The 21,518-nt window shown below is 28.3% G+C and overlaps 1 protein-coding gene across 1 annotated transcript in view; it reads left to right on the top strand.

The window, feature by feature from the left end:
• Positions 1 to 1,218: 1,218 nt before the first annotated feature.
• LOC129981715 (NADPH oxidase 5-like) overlaps positions 1,219 to 21,518 on the top strand; it is a 57,055-nt gene continuing 36,755 nt past the window's right edge. Inside the window, exons 1-2 of the mRNA XM_056092668.1 lie at positions 1,219 to 1,639; positions 8,333 to 8,396. Of these exons, the coding sequence (XP_055948643.1) occupies positions 8,365 to 8,396 (32 nt within the window). The 5' untranslated portion in view covers positions 1,219 to 1,639; positions 8,333 to 8,364. The remainder of the gene's footprint in view (positions 1,640 to 8,332; positions 8,397 to 21,518) is intronic.

The following is a 21,518-nucleotide window of genomic DNA, read 5'->3' as shown; positions in this document are numbered from 1 at the left end:
TCATTCAATTCATTAAAAAATATTTCAGACTCTTTTAATATTTGAAAATGCAGAAAAAATTAAAATCAGTAATATGTAATTAAGAATAAGTAATCTATTCATTTAAAAAGATTTTAAACTTCTTTTAATGTTTTTAAATGAAAAATAAATTATAGTTTCTTACTATTTATCAATTGAAACCCTGTATCTATGAATGGTAAAAAATGTACTTAATTCCTGATTTAAAAAACTAAGTAACAATACATTCATAGATAGTAATAATATGTTCGCCGGCGTCCTCGCATAGGGGTAGAGCGTCTTCCCCGTGATCTGGACCTCCTGGGTTCGAGTCAAGGTTTGGACATGGTTGTTCTATCTGTGAGATGTGTGAATGTACCCTCCTGTAAAAAGGGGTTGTGCAATCGAATGAGTGATGTGTGAGTAGCAAAATCGTGCTCTTGGTCCTAGTTGGCGCTACTATAAAAACAAGAGACGCTCCTCCACCGACTTAAAATCGCTGTCTTCGTAACAGCGGGCTTGTCCATGGCAAGTGCCATAAGAAACAACAACAATAATATGTTCATGCATTCCTTAAACAAACATTAGAGAAACGCCTAAACTAGAAGATTTTTTGTTTTATACCACTTTTAGTCAAAAAAAAAATAGGTATTTCTTCTATCTCATTTCTATGTCAATTTTTAGAATGCTTGTAGCTTTTAACTGATTTTATATATTCGTTTTATAAGTGCTTCACACTTTGAGCAAAAATTAAAAATTGTTTGTATTTTATAATATTCTTCAAAAAAAATGCACCTCAACCGTAGTCACATACCTTAAATAATAATTAATGCTGATTCATTCTGAACATTTTACAACGTCTAGCAAGCCTTTTGCATAAGAATGCTTTCTTAAGAAATTCCATTTTCCCCCTTCCTTTCTTTTCTGCCTAACTTGATATCTCGAGTTAAATAACAACCAGTTTTTTAAGATAAGACTGTAACTTCGAAACTACCTGGTAAGTTGAATAATAAATACCCAAGAGCTTGGAGGCGTGTATGGAAAAAAAATACACAAACACGCTTTTTCTTCTGTTTATTATTATGCAAGCCTTTCACCTTTGCTGGGGTTTTTCCACTTAAGTCCGTCTCTGAAGCACATCCCTCCTGATGTCAATCGCACAGTCTTCAAGGTCTTCTACCCATTCCGAAACGGAAGTTCCAAACTGGTCAGCGAATTGCATTGTGGGAAAACAGAACTTTCTTCTCACCGTTCCCAACTAAATTTGCAGGTAATTGAAAAGAATTAACAAAAGTAAGAGTATTTATGCCATTGTGTACTGACAAACCCATACGCAGATGATAAGCTGTTACGAATAAAAAGCCATTACGTGATCGGACTAAGGTAAGGATGGTGATTTACGTCGTGCAGGCTGGTTCTGCTGGTAAAGATGTTTGACCTTGATGGCCCGAGGGAAGGAGATACGGGATCAGAAAATAATGAAAAGCGAAGAAGAATTTTTAGAGGAACTGATGTTTTACCGGTACAGATGAAGGAGCTATGGTGATGGTGTGACGAAATTGAAAAAGGATGACAGAGAAAATAATTTCATGTGGAATATTCTTGTGCTTCAGAGGATTATATGCTCATTAAGAAATTCAAGGTAAGCTAAGTAATTTTTTTTTTATCCTACTCGTATCTTATTACTACTGTTTCCAATTCGATTCATTCAGAAATTGTTTTTCTTTTTTCGATTATTTTTATTTCGATTCAGAGACAAATCAAATTTCCAGGAAGAAAAAGATAGGCAGTACATGAAATCGAATCCCTGTTTAATTTCATCACATCATTCCCTTAAGAGATTTCATTATATTCAAACATACTTTTGGCAGTATGCCTGCCTATCTGTCAGCCTACCCGTCTGTCTGTTTGATAATTGATATGATGATAATTCAGAAACACTTTGTGGTAGGCGAATGAAATTTGTGTATAAACCAAGAACCAAATTTATAGACTTATCAAATTTTGAACGAAATCTATCTACAGGTAATTTTGTTTATCTGACTGTTGAACTCAATCTCAAAACGCTAAGAGCTTGGCAGATAAAATTTAATATACAAGTTTATTATTTATAATATAAATATTTATAAAGTCTTGAACCGAATCCGTCAAACAGTTGACTGTTTATCAGTTTGTACTTTCACATGCCTGTACACACAACAGCTCATAAATTCGGTGATTTAAATCAATGAAATATGGTACTTTATTTTAAGTACCGTTTCTACAACTGTAATTTTTTGACTAATTTTGATATCAATTGGCGCGGAAAAAACCGTCTAAAATACATATTCTTGCGGTAGATTCATTAAAAAAGCTAGATTCATGCCAAAAATCTATATTTCATAACAATCGTTCGCCAATGTCACGCAAGGTATTCACAGCTTTACCCAAGGTCCAGAATTCCATGTGGAAGAAGGGGTATAAGTTCTTTACTGGAAAGATTCTTTATTCGGGAGACCACACACCCTAGTTTTATTATCATTATACTTGCAATTACTTTAATACTTAAAAAGGGCATTTTGGAAATATTATCTATTAAATGCCTTTTCTTTTTTCTCATTTAAAAAAACTTATCGTACTACCTGCAACATTTCAAAAATAATTTCAGTACAAAGCTACAAATTAATTAAAATTCGCACAGCATTTAAAATTAAATATCTCTTCTGGAAAGCTCTTAAATCTTTCCAAAAAGTCAACAGCTCTGCTAATTCCAGTTTTGGTCCTATTTTTGGTTCATTCTGAAAACTTATTAAATATTCAAAACACAAAAAAATGTTTCAGATGGCCTCCGAACTCGAGTCCTTCTCAATGAAGGGTTTCTTTTTCTTTTCTTTTTTTAATTCTCCAAGTACTTTCTGGTCACTAAAGAGGAGAACATGAGTGGTTTTTCGTGAATTTAGGAAAGTGAATTCCGTGTAATAAGGGTAAGATCGCTTTTTGTTTACTCTATTCTTTTTCAAAAAAGTTTTTTGCATATTATTAATCCATGGCAATAATCCATTATTATGGTTATTAATCCATTTCTTGAAATTTATTTTATAATAACATCCTTTAGTCTCTATTATTGTCAATAGATTATAATCTACCTCCTAATTGGACAGTAAAATTAGATATATGTGTAAGAAAATTCTAATTTCTTTGAGGAAAACGAAATTGCAAGCTAATTATCGACTGTGTCCTTCTCAGATTTTTTTTTTTTTTTTTAAAGTTAGAAGAATATTTATACTCGAAAAAACGATACTTTCAATGCATTATAGATCGATTTTTACATAAAAACATCTTATGAGGAGGAATGTTTTATATATGTTGATAGAGTACTCGATTATTTCGTTTTAAAAAAATAGGCTAAAATTCAATCATTGATAAAAGTAGCAGTACAATTTTGAAAATAGTTCAGTAAAAATACAATATTACTGTAGAAAATAATCGCGATCTGCGTGGTAATGTGTCGTTTAATTTTGAATGATAAATTAAATCACCGTTTCGCTTCCATACTCTGTTCTTTCTTTAAATAAGCTTTCATGTTGATTTTAGATATTTTTATGAAGATAATTGAAATTGTAATTATTAATTTCATATCGTTCCTATAAATAATATTTTTTTAAATAGTTTGCGAGGCAATAAAACTACTGAGTCCAACTAATGCTAACTATCTAAATGTTAACTTGGCCCATAGCAAATCTTCTGAAACAGGCATTTAATAAATTATAAATTACTGTTGTTGAAATTCAATAACGTATGATATTACGGAAATCGATTGAGAGCTTTGTAACAATATGCAACCATTACGAAGTTCTAATAAATAATTTTATTGAAAATTTTGAAAGAATTTAATCTTTATATACTGAATTACTTCAGCAACAATTATTCAATTTCATTTCATTAGTTAAATTTTGGTTTAGAAAAAAACCCAGAAAAGAGGAAAAAACTTTGCAATTAATTAAAAAAATAATTTAATTAATAACTAAAAGATTTCTGATTTCAGGATACTGACTCACAATTTAGAAAGATATATCTTTGCCATGTAAAATTTAGGTCTTCCAGAATCTTCAAAACAAACCTTAACATATATTTAGGCCTAATAAACTTACTTTTAATTCTCCAACTTTTCTGTTGAATTAATTCATTTCTTTATTATCTATACTTAAGTATAATTTTTTTTTTCAAATAATAAAAACTTGATTTTTTGAGATAACGAATAAATAATCTAAAGCGTAAGTCATCTTGCTTCCAGGATAAATTTTAAGATAGGTGAGAGAATATCTATCATCTTTTCCTTGATCATTAAGCCATTTCCATTATAGCAGAAACTCATATAGGAAGTGCTTTTTTGCAGGATTTAAATGTAATTATTTCAAAAATAATTAGTTAGGATAATGCATAAATTAAATGTTTTTGGTTAAAAGTTGGAATACTATCAGAACAACTCGTACCTCGTACCTCGAAAACTCGTACCTCGAAAAAAATTACATTCTATTTTGGTTGTTAAAAAGACGAAACAATAAATAAGGAAATTACAAGAAATTAATCTGCTAGAATTTTTTAAAAATCAAAACATCTATCTTTGATTGAAGGACACGTTTCAGTACATTTTGAATGTATAAGTCCAGAAATTGATTCCAAAAAATACATATCATCAATTCTAAAAATTATGAAAGAAAATTGCATCAAAATATTAAAGGTGATGATGCCGCGTTAAATATTGGAACCTCTCGTGAATCAATTTCATTGTTCGAAAATGCTTTAAAACCTCTGTTTTTTTGTTGTTGTTGTGTGTTTTGTTTGGCTGTTTTAGCTTCATTTAAGCTGGTTTCCTGTTAGAAATATCCTGGTTACCATGGATAGTTGAATGTCCAGTTCTATTATCTTTAATGATAAAATATGAATTTTTTTTTATCAAGATTTAATAGTTGTTGAGCACAATAAAATAGAGAGTAGAACAACAATAAATAGATGAATTGAGTGCAAAAATTAAAAAATACCTTTAAAATATATACCATACTGTATTCATAGATTAATACCTCAAGAGTTGGTGATCGGAAAACCTGCCCAATTTACTTCTCCATTTACGACAATCATAGCATTTTCTAGACGTTTATATATGTATCGATTTAGTACAGCTAAAACAGTTTGGGTTGGATTGTCGTATTACAGTTAGCAGTAGAATATGATATGTATGAATTTTTTTGGAATTAGGAAGTTGATTTATTTACATTAATATGGATAAACCTATACGTTTGAAGGCAAAATGTTGATTATTACACCCTTTCTTGCTGATATTATTTTACATTTTTTCCTGACAATGATATGAGCGACAACATCCAAAAAAGGTAATCTAACTTGAAAACTGGTCATTAAAATCAAAATTGATTACTCTAATATATCGCTCTCCCCTTCTTAAGGAAACCTCCTCCTTGAAATCCTGCATTCTATAAATTCTATAATTCTGCAGCATTCTGCCTGCATTCTATATAATCCTGCATTCTGCCCAGACATAGTATATAATATCTAAAACTAGCCAGCAATGTATAAAACTATTTTCACACATTTCCTAGACTTACTATAGAATGCCAGATGAGAAACCAGCTAAGTAGGAAATACATATCTGGATATTTTATGCACCCTTGGTTTCAAAACTGAAATTGACATTGAAAGTAAAATAAATTCTACAATAAATGGAAATGCAAGTCCAAAAATGGAATGATTTGGAACAAAAAATGGAACAATTTCCTTTGGGAACTACTATGCAAGATCCTGTTAGCGCCAAATATGCCAAAAGTGTAAAAATATGGAATGTCGTTGCGTGAAAAATGTTATTCAAAATATCATTCAAGTTTACATTTTTTCAACAAGTAAATTAATTTTAATTTCTATTTTTCATTTCCTTTAATAAGAAAGGCATAAATTTTGTTTTATACAACTTTAATTTTTCTTTTCATATTTTGAATACATTTTTTAATAGCACTCTCATTATCTTTTCAGAATAGTATTTGTATTTTTGAGGAATGTATAGCATGAGGAATGTATAGTATGAAATGTTTGAGGAATGTCATTAGTATAATAGCCTTATCAGGACCTTTTGCATACTTTGCCTAAATAGCATTTGTCCTTCGGTAGAATGCCTAGGATTTATATATAATGTTTAGGGAAAGTATGTAATAATTACCATATTTCATACTTTGTTTAACAACGTCCGGCTGTATATTATAATGCCTTGACTTTCTATAGAAAGCCGGCGTTTCATACTTTACCGCAACATATACATGTCAAATGGGGGAAAGTCTTATTATTAGAGGATAACTTTTTTCAATATATCAAATTTCGATAAATTATGTATTTATCCTATATAATATTAAATTGAAAAAAAAATTATTTGGGGGAATAAAAATTGAGAATTTTTTACTGTTTCTTTATATACAAATTTGGAAAAACAAACTTATGATTAATTTAATTAATTTGACTTCTTTAAACTTACAATTTTATCATGTGCGTTACTGGGATATACCATATGCATCATACATATTTTATACATATTTTTTGAATAAAACATTTGTTTAATTTCGATAATTAATTTCAATTTTATTTATCTTATTTCATTTTAATAATTTATTGAATTTTCTGTACAAGACATCATAGGATTAATCCTTTATTCACCGTATTATGTGTCATGAATTTTTCCAACTTTATTTTTGCACCAGTAGTTAAGTTTCCTTGCAGAATAATCCCAGGAAATCCAGGGGGGAAACTCATTAATCGACATATTTTAATTAATAAATAAATATTTTTGAATATTTACTTTTAGCTTATATTAACTACTTAATATCTGGGTTACATTCTTTGTGTTCTTTTGAATACCAGAAAAAAATAGTTATATTAAAAAGATATGATCTAGATTTAAATGGTACTTTTAAGTATTATCAGTGACTAAAGGATTAAATAAGAAAAGTATCAGTATTGATAATCTGCAATTTATTCCACAGAAATATATTTCTGAATATAATCTGGATATTTTTACATAAATTTCTACATCATCTACGCTTTTACAATTTTAGTTAAATTAAAGACATATAATTAAGTAATATAATAAAAATATCAACATTCCTGAATTATTATAAATTGCACATTACTTTACCAACGCCATGTTTTAATCCTTTCATTTAATTTGAAAAGTTTCTATTAATGAAATGCAAATCGTAAATTTCGCATCCATCGAACACAAAAAACGACAGTGTTAAAAAAAAAAAAGATTATCTTCCGGTTATAAAATAGTATTAGAAAAAAAAAATATTTTTCAGATTTGACAATGAACTTGTGTTTTCTATGATCTTGACAGAATAATCTAATAGCGTTATATTTACTTCTCAAAACTACGAGAAGTTTCGAAATATTCTCCAAAGCAAATGTTTCTAGTTATGACCAGGTGTGTTTTCAAATAGAGGCTCGTGCTTCTTAAACTTTAATGGAGACAAATGATTGTAAACAATTATTCTTGGAAACTCATAGTCTGATATCACTCAGAACCAATGTTCTGTAACAAGGGGAATGTGTTTTTATAAACTTTAATACTTTTATTTAACTTACCGGTTTAATATTTATACAGATGGTTCAATCTTTCGCTAACTTTCTGATGTGAATGAGTTGAAAAATTTTTTTTAAAACTTATATATTTTCAATGACATTTCACTATTTTAAAATATTCATAGCATATCAATTAATTTTCATAGCATAATCATGGCGCCTACGGGTAAGTTAATAAATTATCATTTAAAAAAAAAATTGAAAACATGAATTTGTTATATTTTTAAGAATTATAAGTTAAATTAGAAAAAGAAAAAAAATTAATAAAAAAATATTTAATTTTTAGTATACCATAAATCGTGTTTTCAAAATCTCCTTTTAAGAAATTCTTTATACAATTATATTTATCCTGAATTGGTTCTCGTTTGTAAAGATAAATGTTTTTAATACATTTTTCCCTCATTTCTTTTATTTTAGAAATTTTAAATTACGTATGGAGATCTGAAACTTAAGTATTTTGGTGATAATACACTATTTGAAAATAGTGTATTATCATTATTTGAAAAAATGTATTTAATAATTGGATTAAATAAATTTTTCATTCCATGCACGTGGCGCCGTATGGTGGCGTTTCTCATAAAAACACTTTCAATATTTTATAATATTCATAATAATAAATTTTAAATTAAACTAAAAAGTAAAAAAATGATTTTTAAAATCAATTTTTGTTACTAATAAAAATATAATTTTTAAAATGTTTCTTTCATTGGTTTCATAGGTTCTTTACTTATTTTACTATTCAAAAAGAAAATGGAATTTATAGCCAATCTGGAACGATCACAGTAAGTTTCCATTTTTATTTTAGTTCCTAATTATGTTCAAAAGTAAAAACTATTTTTTTAATTAGAGTTACGTTGTTTAAATATTAGTTGTAAAAATTTTTATTCATCTAGGTTTTTCTGTTATTTAAAAGTTATTAAATTGCATCTGTTTTCAAATTTTCGGAAAATTTTCAACTAGACTCTAATATATCTGAATGAAATGGTTTTATTTTATTCATTTTGAATGACTCTAATTACTGATACGTGAATTTAATTTCATTTGTAATTTTAAGTCAATGGAGATCTTCCAATTATCAGCACCAAATTTGGAAACATTAATAAGTATTTAAAACCTTTATATATATTGTAGAGGCTTGAGATTGCTTACAAATACGGTTAATATGATATTTAAAAGTAATTAAATTGCATATGTTTTAAAATTTTAGGAATATTTTCACCTCAACTCTAATATATCCGAATGAAATGGTTTTATTTTATTCATTTTATATAATTTCTGATGCGTCAATTTAATTCCAGGTATAATATTAAATCAAGGATATCTTCAAATTTTCAACACCAAATTTGGAAACATTAAGGAAGCAGTTAAAATCTTTTTTTTAATTGTTGAGGCTTACAAAATAAAATTAGGTGTTTCATTTCTACTTTTATAGCTTTGAATATTAATATAAATTACTAATCTGTTCTTGCTGTGTCGTACATAATTGTTTTGTTGTTATCTCTCTCAAAACATAAAGCCAAGTTTAGAATTATTAGTTAGATTTTAGTAAAATTTCAATCCGCATTCAATGATTACAAGTAAGGATTTTAGTAACCACTGGAAAATATCGTAAGTATAAAAAAATCCTAATAAAAACAATAGGAAATCAGATATTTTGAATGCATGCAACAAAAAAAAATTATTGGAGTATAGTGGTCAAAATTGAAGTCGACAAATCATTCGAATAATGAAATAAAATTATTAAAAGTTTGGATTGATACACGTGATCAACGCCTGAAAATCTGTTTATAACATTAGGCGAACGTAAAGCTGCTCGTCACTGGTCACACAATTCAGGGAAGAAAATTATGACCGGCAATTGTCCAAGTATATTAGAAATCAGTTTAGTGCAGCGGTTCGACGTCGTCAGAGCGCTGTCTCAACGAGGGTACCAAGCACATGTCGATCTCTTGTTTTTAAACTGGAAATGGCTCACTAAAGATTTGTTTTCGCATTTTAATGATTATGTGTTTCAATATTATCTGTAAATGGTGACTTACGTGATGATAAAATCGTTCAAAGCTTTCGATTGGACTTATAGCTACCAAATTTGGCAAGTAATTATTTTCTGGGCATTAGGTGCTCATTATAAAAAGCATATTCCTTTTTTTGTAAGATTTATGAATAAAATTACTTAATAGATTAACATTTTCCTCAAAATTTAGGAGCATTTAATTTCAAAAAAAAATTCTTAATTTAAAATTTAAAAAAAAAAATAATAATCTTTTCAGGTGATATTAGTTTTATCTCCGTGCATCTTTTTGTCTCAAAATTCTAATAAATCTTTAAAAAAAAATTTAAGCATATTTTAAAATATATTTTTCATTGTTTGAATATATTTATACTCACACTACATAATTAAAAGTAAATGATGTTTTATTTTTAAATTTAAAGGAATCAAACTTAAAACATTATGTTGCAATACATTGCCTAGAATATCAATTTATACGAAGTAAAAACTAAAGTAAGTTGCATACTTACGAACTAAAAGTAAGTTGCAAAGTAAAAGTAAGTAATAATAGCAAAAAAAAATTAGTGACTCTAAAAATGATAATTAAGTAAGTGCATAATTTAATTGACAGACAGAGCACATAAAGTAATTATACTCATTCTATATAGCCAAAATAAATGGCACTTCCCTCCCCCCCCCCTCAATGGCTCCAAACAAAAATTTGATTTCGTTATTCGATGTGTTTTTCAGACTCCGGGAAATCTGAAAAATTCAGATACGTCAAAAAAATTTCCATTTCGAAGTTTTTGACGATTACAATACCTTCTCTTTGTACATTCAGTTTAACAGAATGTAACAAAGTACGGACTATTTTACCAAAACTAACAATTCAAGAAGACAAAACATTTTTTTTTCGAATTTTCAATCTTATTTTCGAAATAAATGGGAATTACAGAAAGTATTTTTAAAAACATGAGCTTCTTTTATGGAAAAATTCAAGGGATCTGAGCGAAAATTCATTTTAACGACAAATTCAAATTAAACAAGTTTACTAATTTTATAAATGTCTTGTTTAATTTAGCTTTCGAATACTTCAGCTATTTCTTTTACTTAAAAATGGCTATCTTCCATATTCGAGCCAATATTATTCCAATTCGAGCAAATATTTTTTTCACATCAGCCAATTTAATCATAAAAATTTGGAATTTTTTCATGATTATGTCTTTTTTTTTTTTTCTTCCCGTATTTCGCATAAATTAACTGACATTCATAAATTTCTTTTTAAAAGTCATGATAAAACCGGCTTATTTAGGATCGAAAAAAAAAACATTTCAAACAGTTTAGGCCAAATAGCCGAAATCTAGAAAAGCCACATTATAATTTCAAAATTATTTTGAATATTTCTGCTGCTTCAACAAGACACACAATCGATAGAGCCTCCCTAATTGTTTATGAATATATATATATATATATATATATATATATATATATATATATATATATATATATATATATATATATAACCAATCTAAAGTAAGAAAAAGTTTGAAAACGAAACTAAAATGAAAACGAAACAAAACAGTTTCGCAATCGCAACTAAAATTTATTACCTATTTAAACTAAAACCAAAAAGGAACTTCATAGTATTTAGAGAGCGCAATTGCAGCTACTTCTAAAACACAGATGAATTGATACAAAAGTATTAGAATCAAGTTAATAGGAAAAACAAAAATCAAATAAAAATTAAACCAAAAAAATTATTAAAAAAAGAATCCGGCCTGAAGACTTTTTCAAGGGTCACCCTCAGGCAGGGATTCAAATAAAGGGATTTTTTCTGTGAGGACATACAGACTTTGTCTAATAATGATTCCTCGTGACCCGAAAATCCCCTGAAATTATGCTCAAGAGATATACCATTTTCGTTTTTCGTTTTTAATTTTAATTTTAATTTTAATGCTGTTTTTGTTTTTTTGTTATTGTTTTTATTGTTTTTTTACTTTGTTGTGGTTCTTTTTTTCTAATTTGTTATTTTGTATTTCCTTTCTGTTAAAATGGTATATCTCTTGAGCATAATTTCAGGGGATTTTCGGGTCACGAGGAATCATTTTTAGACAATGTCTGTTTTTTCCTCACAGAAAAAATCCCTTTCTTTGAATCCCTGCCTGAGGGTGACCCTTGAAAAAGTCTTCAGGCCGGATTCTTTTTTTAATAATTTTTTTGGTTTAATTTTTATTTGATTTTTGTTTTTCCTATTAACTTGATTCTAATACTTTTGTGTATATATATATATATATATATATATATATATTGCTGAAATGGATTTCTTTATATTCAATGTTACATATACGAATTTGCCATTCCCGAGACAATTAATTAAAGAGTTAATTTTTGCATTAATAAAAAGCATTAAAAAACAAAATCAATAATTATTTCTGATCTAAATGATTAATAGTTTGCATTTAAACTTGTCTTTTATAGTTCTTCCAGTATTTTACAGATGCTTTCTGTCAGTAGCATTCTGTATCTATTTTTTTTTCAAAAATAAAAAAAATATTCTGATATTATGTAATTAATGATTATTGAAATTAATCTTCAAATATTTATTAAAATAAAATAAACGAATTTCATTCGAATAAAATTTTTGTCAATGATAACCTAAATTTTTTATATTTAATGTAATGTAAAAGGAATTTTGTGAGATAAGTTTCTTAAAACCTATTGAGGAAAAACGTCAGAATCTTAATTTATTGAAATTTTAAAATGACAGTTGATTTTATGGGCAACATTTTTTTATTTAATTAAATAAGTTTTAGACTTCATTTAAAACCAACAAATAAAAGTTACAAAGTTGTTCAAATTTCCGTCGTTGCTTAGCAACAAAGAATTTATAAGTTTCCTGTTTGATAAGATAATAGTGGTTTGAATTTAAGGGTTACAAACGGCGTTTAAAATGGATTTTGAAAGATTTCTTAAAATTAGGAAACATATCGCAATGCAATTAGTATCATTAAAAAGCTAATTTAATTCTCTTTTAGACGATGTAATTTTTGTACTATCAATATTTCTAAAGTTATTGGCAAAAGTTAACTTAATTTTCGTAATTTAATTAGTTTCGAAATTAATTTAAGAAATAATTTAGTTCGAAAATTTGAAATTGCACAGTTGACACAGAATTATTATCCAGAATGCCATATGCAAATTTCAGATAGCTGCTGTTCACCATTTAGAAAGAGTTCTTATGACTTACAGACACGTGTATTCTCTGCGTTATATTACAGATAAGTATACTTTTAAGGTGTTTGTTTATAGACGCATTGAGTTTCCATCGAGTTCTAGTGTAATAAATATATATATATTTTTTTACTTTTGCGAGGATGATATTTTTACTACATAGCTTTCAACAGCTGATTTGATATGTAGTTACTGTAGGTTTTGCTCTAAATGTTTGTTAGCAGTTCAGATTTGCACGTACTGGAGTATAAGCAGAGATATAATCAGTTTTATGACAACTGAATAATTAACTTTTGATTAGTAAAAGAAATGTAAATAATTTCATTGTGGGTGACATTCAAGCTCTCAAATATAACAAGAAATAGTGTTGATCCTGCACATCTTTACAATATGTGATATTGAACTTTATGAAACTTTTCTCTTTTCTACCATGATTATCGACCTTAAATTAATAACATCAATTACCAAAAATTCAGCTTTCCATGAATAATAAATAGCAAACGGGACATCTACGAGCGAATGGATGTTCTTAATTTTATGTTGATAAATTTGTTCAATTAATTATATCAAGGTAAATCAATTAGATTTCTCTTATTCTGAAGCAAAAAATCCAGATAAAGTTGTGGTATTAGAAATGATCTTAAAGCATATAAATTTATCTGTGTAAGTGTTTTGAAAGCATTTCAGAATCTCTCACCGTAGTTGGCGTAAATCTATAATCTAAGAAACAGATTTAAAAACGTAAATAAATGTATAAATATTATATAACACGTCGTGGCATCTTTAAAAAGAAATCGAGACTCCTCCACACAGAGCAGAGGTATAAGTTTTGAATTTAGTTTAGTTTAGTTATATTAATGTCCCATTTTAAAGCAACGCTATTGCTATTTTGGGACGACCTCGTCATTTTGAGCCAAGGTCAGATGACGAAGAAGGCACCTGAGCTGAAACCTTCCTCTTCAAACTTCCACAACACACCCCTGGTCCCGAGGCCGTGACCTTACCACTAGGCCACTTGTACATTTTGAAGCACAATTTGTGCACTGACTAGGGCTGCAAAAGGCCTAAATTCATCTCTAGATTGGGCATCTTGCCTAAGTAATTCTAACAGCATTAAATTGTCATTAGTAGGGCAATAGTCATAGTAGGGAAAATCTTACTGAAACACATCCTTGCCAACATCATGCTTTAAATTTGAGAGAATCGTATTTCAAGTAAAACGTTCAGCAAGTAGGAATGCTTGTTAAAAATGTAAATATCATCTAATGGAATATATGTCATTATTTGAAATTTTTACAAAAAATATAGTTATCTAATATTTATGTGAAGTATTTTTTTTTTTAATTTTCTAAAGAACTTATAAAGCGAATTTATAAAACATGAAAATCAGTTATCACTAAAATAAAATGCTTTATTGTAAGCCAATAAGCATTTTTAATGCAAAATATGTGATTTTCAGAATAACATAATGCGGAAATTATGCCTTCTACGCCTCTAAACCTTTTAAAAGTCCAATTCTAAGTAATTGTTTTAGTTTTAATAAAGAATCTTAATTTATGCAAATAATTATATTTTAATTATAGTGCCGGATATATTTTTAAAATAGTTGTATTTTGTTACTTTATGACAAATATATACTTAGGATATTTTCTTAAATCCAAAGTTTAAGTGCTGAAAAGTGATTCATTTTGACGAAGGACTATTTTTCATTGTTTAAAAATATCCATGCCTTTTTATAAATCTTCTTCTTCATCCAATTGATGATTGAAACTAGATAATTGTTTGAGAGCATTTATGTTATGAAAAAAATTTGAGGGCATTTATGTCAAACTTAATATTTAAGCATTGTGCTTTCAAGTGGACTCTTATGAGATACAGCGAAATAATTTTTTTCAAGCGTTTTGTTTTCTTCAAAAATGTCATGATTAACAAAGCACTTTTTTAAGTGTTTGCAGACTCTGGCCATTGGATACTTGAACTTCAGAGAAACAAAGTATCGAAATGAGATCATTTGCGAGAAAATAAGTAAAGGCTTTTGTTTACTATAACTTTTGCGGTTCTAATTTCCTTAAATTAGTTTATGATGGTTGGATGTTTGTTGTACAGGACCCATTATATAATTTAAACAATTTTGATGAATTTTTTTCACCTTCAGAATTTATAAAGTTTTTCACCTACAGTAATAAACAGAAATGCTGGTTATTTTATTTGGGAAAAATTAAATGAAATATATTCGTAAACTTGGCGTAAATGTTTGCATGAAATTTACTACTAAATTATAAGGTATTTTTAAGAAAAATGAATTTTGTTCTTAAGACATCAGTTCCAATTATATTTAAATACAGGGTGTTTATAAAGTCCCGGACCCATTTTGATGTTTAATAACTCATAAAATAATAAAGATATATTTAAATTAATAACATAAATGGTTAAATAGACTCAAAAAGTTTCACGACCCTTGTCAATGAACTTCCACGTGTGCCCCCTTCGTCGCACGGAGAATATCAAGTCGATAGTCAATTTCACGCCATGTAGCGGCAAGCATGTCGGCATCCACAGAGCCATTTGCGCACATTATGGCGATTAACAATGCCAGAAACATGAAAGGATGCTTCATCGAAGAACATTATGCTCTTCAGAAAATCAGCAGCATCTTCTATCCTCCTTAGGATATCTGTTGCAAAGGCCATCCTCCTAGGCCTATCGTTCGGTTCCAAAACTTGAACAATTTGAACTTTGTATGCATGCAGTCCTAATTTTTTCTTAATAACCTTGTACACCGTCGAAATTGGCATATCCAATTCTGTTGCCGCTGATCTCACAGATATTCTAGGATTGTGTAAAAATGTCTCTCTGACACGCTCAACATCAAAATCACTTGCGCAAGGACGTCCGGAACGTTTCTTGTCTTCGATACTTCCAATTTCTAGAAAATTCTTTTTCCACCGCAAAATGCTGCTTTTGGATGGAGGATCTTTTTGGTAAATTCTTCTGAAATTTCTCTGTGCTTGCACTATCGATTTCATTTCTATGAACCACCATAAAATCTGTGCTTTCTCTTGTGGTGTATGCATTCTCCTTAATATCTGCTCGAATAAAACATCACATACAAAAGTACTACATAGAACAAACACATCAAAAGTAAACATAACATTGCAATAGTTGCCAAAAACAAAAGAGAGAAAAATGCAATTAATAAGCAGAAAATATTTAGAAAAGTACAGATATTTAGATTGGAAAATGAAATTATCTGAAATTAACCACACGCGCAGACGATATTTACAAAAGTAAAAATATTCAAACCTGAAAAGGAAAATATATGAGTTATTCCATCAATAAATGCCATAAGTTTGTTTATATCTTTATTATTTTATGAGTTATTAAACATCAAAATGGGTCCAGGACTTTATAAACACCCTGTATTTTTTCAATCGTGTTAATACTTCTATTTTAATGTTAAGGAATAATTTGGTATCCGAGGAACTTAGACAAAAAAAAAATCGTATTTCATTTCAATAGCAGCCAAATTTAACTCATTTTTTCGAAAGTACTGTTTCTAGTTAAAAGAGGAAATTATTAAAATGCGTAAATGTAGAAAAAGCGTGACTGAACTTGCTCTCAAATAACAACAAAAAAAAAACTTTCTGTGATTATATTCACGAAATCGGCTATAACTTTTTGTTTTATGATAAATCTGCTAATATTATGATAATTATTCTATTCGAAGTCAAAGAAAATATCTAAATTTTTCCTATTTCCATATCTTAATTTAAACAAAAAAAATTCATTCCTACAGAATTCACTTAAATATTTGATTTTATCAAAAAAATTTATTAATAAAAAAAATTTATTTTTTAAGAATATTTCATTTAAAATGTATTTTATTAACAATCTAAATTTAAGAAGCTGCCGAAATTCAGAAAAAAAAATATTTCGTTTAAAATGTTCTTCATTCACATTATAAATTTAAAATGTTGCCAAAATTCAGAAGAAAAAAATTTTTAATTTAAAAAAAACGTCGTAATCGTTTGATACACATGTTTTTGGATGTTATGCAGGATAAAACCAAAATTCGGCTTTGGTATTTGTTTTAATAACTATGAACCCATTATCTCTGTTATATAATTAGGAAAAATAATAAAATACAAAGTAATAAATTTAGTTTAAAAATAAAATAAATGTTAACTACCGTCAGAGATTAGCTGTTCGTTTATCATTTTAATATTATTAGTTTAATTACGTAAGCCCACTTTGATGATCTACAACTTATCACAACAGAAGAAAGTACCATTTTAGTTTATAGTTACACAATAATCATTCTGATTGGAGAATGAAATTGGCGAAATCAGTAAAATTGTTGTGTTTGGAGACTGAGATATTTTTTAATTATCTCTTCAAAGACGGTAAGCAGCAATGGGTAAGAGGCTATTCAAGACTCATCCAAGAGATATAAACTTGCTGTGGAAACAAAAATTGTCGAAATCGGACCTGTAGTTATTTGTCTTTCCTCATTATTTTAAATAGACTATCAGACTAGAAATCATCATGCTCTAATGTTTCAGACTTCTTAATTCTCTTTTCATTTATTATAAAGGAGAAAATGACAACAGAAAAATAATACTATTATTTCTCTAATAAAAATAAATACATGCCATTTCTTGTCAATATTTTCAAGCAGTATAAAATCCCTTGTTTCTGAGATTTTATATTCCTTCTGGTCTGTTTAAAAATTTTATAATACAAAAAAAGGTTCATTATTCTAATATTTCCTGTTATGCTATAAAATGTCTCGATGAGTTCGAAATTCAATATTTTTTTTGTCTCCGTGGAATTATTTTCCATATCGGCTTTCTTTCTACGATATTGCGGCAAACATATTTGAAACATTTAAGAAATGAAGTTACATTTCTATTATATCTTAGTCTAAGACATATTAACTTGAAAATAACAAAAAATCTACACTTTACTTCTTTATTTACCTATGAATGACAATCTTATTTCTACAAATACGTCATTCGCCGGAAATCGCAAGATGAATGAAGAAATCATTTTAAGATTTCTCTCTGTTAGAGTTCACCAATAAAAAAAAAGAAAAAAAATTTGCCCCTTGTTAATTTCGAGTATGCCAAATCTTTGTGACATCTCGCTCTCGACACAGAAGAAAAAAACATCCATTACAGAGAAATATCGACTTTAAAGGAAATACAATGGAAATGGAATGGAATAATGTATTACTCCTTTCAATCTGTATGAAGCTGAAAAATTCTGCATTGAAAAAGTAATTAATTGATTACTTAATCATTTTTTCGTTTGCAATTTTTGAATTAAAACCACTCAGTATAATTAGTCAAACCGAAATTATGGTACTAATAAATCGTCACTTTTGTAAGAAAACAGATTTTTAAACATGTCTAACTAATTATTGGATATAAACTAATTAAAATATCAAAGAAAGAAAACCGAATGAAATTTTAAATGATTTAGATGAATCAATGCACCTTACATTAGAAAATCAGATATAATTCCTAAGAAGTTCATATATATCCAGTATCACAGTCAAGATGCGATATTTTCAGGTTGATCAATTAAACTTTTGAAGCCACGTTATGCAAATTTCTTTTCCCCAGCTTGTTTGAATATTTTTATTGAAAATGCACACATAAGCTTAAAACTGACGTTAATAGTCTTCTTATAACTGTTTCGCATAATCTCTAATAATTGTAGGCCGAGAAAGAGCTATGAACGAATTCATTATTCAGATTTATATTTTCAGAGACATGAATATGAACGCTTTGTACATTGTGATACAGTAAAGAAAACTAAATATGTATTTGGGACTCTTTTTGCTACACAATTGCAATTTATCTAATGTCAAATAAAAAAAAATTATTTATCTACTTCATCGCGTTTTTGTGTTAGCGCGTTTATATTCATGCGGAAATACTAACCGGCAGACTGTTAATTCCTTATCGATTTTGACTTAAAATTCGAAAAGGATCTATATTTTAAATGTTAAGTTAATGTACAATATTTGTCTAGCTCTTTGCATTTTATAATACCATGTCATTTTCGTAAAAAAGACAGGCTCCTTCTAAACGATAAAAGAATTTTGTTCAAAATTTGATATATAATCGATTTATTTAATGTAAAGACAAAATATCAAACTTCATCTATCTAGCTCAAAACATTTTTGAGTCATCGTGTACATAGATATAGATATAATTGCAAAAATATGTTTCGCGGCCTCAAGAAGATCTGAAAAGTTAAAATTCGTCTATATCATGAGTTGGATTTTTTTTTTCCCCTATTCCAATATTTTTTCTATGTTTACTTTATATAAGAAAAAAGCAAAATGTAGAAGTTCTGTCGAAAGTAATTGGATACATTCTCAAATATTTAATTTTTTTATACATAGGAAAAATATTTGCTATTTACCAATTACATCACGAACTCTAAATTAAAGTTATTTGGAACTTGCTGTCATTATATTCCGCAATGATCTACAAAATATTGGCTCAGTACATCTGTTGTATTTATTTGCCACTGTAACGTAAAACCTGATTGTGCAATCTGATCCTTTATTTTCCCTTCCCTCTCACCGCAGCTAATCGCGTGTTCTATTAGTAGAGCATCGTGACCTTGCTAGGAAAATAAAAACTCCCCCTTATTTCACTTCCAAATTCTGCGGCAGAGGTTCCAGAACTTATAAGTAAAATAAAAATCAATGAAACCAGCTGGGGTGGTCTATACAAAACATCCCCGTATATTCTCTAATCAATTTGTCATGCATGAAAACGCCTTATATGGCAATAGTGTAAAATCGTTACGAAGTATTACTTTTGGCGTGAATTTAGCATTTTTACTGAATATATCGTCGTTCTTGGCGAGTTTTTTTTTTTGACAATTAATCCCTGGCATCCAATTCATAGTATCTGAAAATCGAATTTGAGACACGTTTATTACTACCAAATGAAGCAAAAATTTGATACAAGACTGCATATGTAGTCACAAAATTCCATATCAAATTTGATATAGTTAAGTCATTGCTTTTTGAACTATCGCATTTGCATGTTTCTAAAAGTACAAACCCATAGGCAATCGACCCGTTGCTGAATTTGGCTCAAAATTTGACAGATGTCTATAATATAGATGTTAAATCTCATTTACCTACCTCTCTTTATTTTTGTAATAATGGTATTAAATTACATTCGAACAACCGGCGAGACGAAATCCCTCTGGAAAGGCTTTACTCAAAATTAGATAGAGATTTGCAAATTTGGTGTAAAAAATCGCATACCAAATTTCAACCGCTAGCTCAAAGCGTTTTTGAATGATTTTTGTCACAGACAGACAGACGGACACAAACATTATACCAAAAATGTCTTCTTAGAATAGGGGGGGGGTCTAAATTGTAAAGATTCATCTATATCTCAATTTCGAATTTATTGACGATTACAATACTTTCTCTCTCTACTTCGTTTACAAGAAATTAAAAAGGTATTTCCATCTTTCTCATTTTAAACTGGAAAAATATTCGAACAATGACCCCAAAAAATTTTGAAAAATATAATGAAGTTAGAATAACGAATTTCAGTTTCAATTCTCAAACTTTTTTTTTGAGTGAAAATTAAATACTTTTATAAAATTCCTCACAATTCAGGAAAGAGCAATAAAAGTGTAAAATAAATTTCTTTATAACGGCACATGTTCTCTTTAATGGAGTACCGATTTGACATTTATTAAACGCATGTCATGGCCGAACCGCATGTTATTGAAAAACATAATCAATACACTATAGTGACATCCTTGATGGTTAACCACTAGCGTGCGTATAATTCACAAATACCTCATAAAAATAGTAATCAGTTTTATATTAATAATAAAACCAGGGATAATAAAATTCAAAATAGCTTATTTATTTTGAAACAAAAAAAATCAATAATTATAAAATTACCATAAATTAATTTATATATTTTTCCTATCATTAGAAATTAAATCAAGCATTAATAAGAGAAAAAAATCACCCAAAACAACACAAAATATTTTTTTTTAAATCTTACATTAAATTTTAATATTCGGGCTCTGAGTTGCCATTACGACTTTCTATGCGCCACACGTGACAAACCGCAAATGTCAGAAATGCCGGAATCTCACATAGAACTTCTGTGTAAGATAGAAACAATAAATCTATTCATATCTCCTTAATAAACGAATTTATTATAGTACCCATAGCGATAAAGTGCTCCAAACAAAATGAATGAAGTTAACGAAATGATTTTTCACAGAATGCATCAAAGCAAAATTTCTATTTCTGTAATTTCAGATTGAGGTAAAGAAAAAAAAACAATGAGTTTGAATAACCTTCCACTTGAAAATAGATTTTTTTATTACAGGAAATATCGGCTATGGGTATTTAAAAAAAAATTATGTTCAAATGCATGATATATTCTAAAACACGTCAGGATACTTGCAGGACTATTTTATTGAGCAGAATGATGCACTTTATCGATTTTACTGCTGAGTTAACCTGATTTGAAGTATAAAAAGTCTCGTGATAGGAATCTTATAGCTTTTCAAATCATCTTTGTTCCAAAATTGAATGCTGCAATTTTAAATATTCAAATTCGAATAACTTTATGAAAATGTTTTTGGTGGCCTACTTTAATTGACAATTACAAAATTA

This window comes from Argiope bruennichi, chromosome 8 (genome assembly GCF_947563725.1).
Source record: "Argiope bruennichi chromosome 8, qqArgBrue1.1, whole genome shotgun sequence".
Classification (NCBI taxonomy): Eukaryota; Metazoa; Arthropoda; class Arachnida; order Araneae; family Araneidae; genus Argiope; species Argiope bruennichi.
This window is presented reverse-complemented; position numbering and strand designations above follow the sequence as displayed.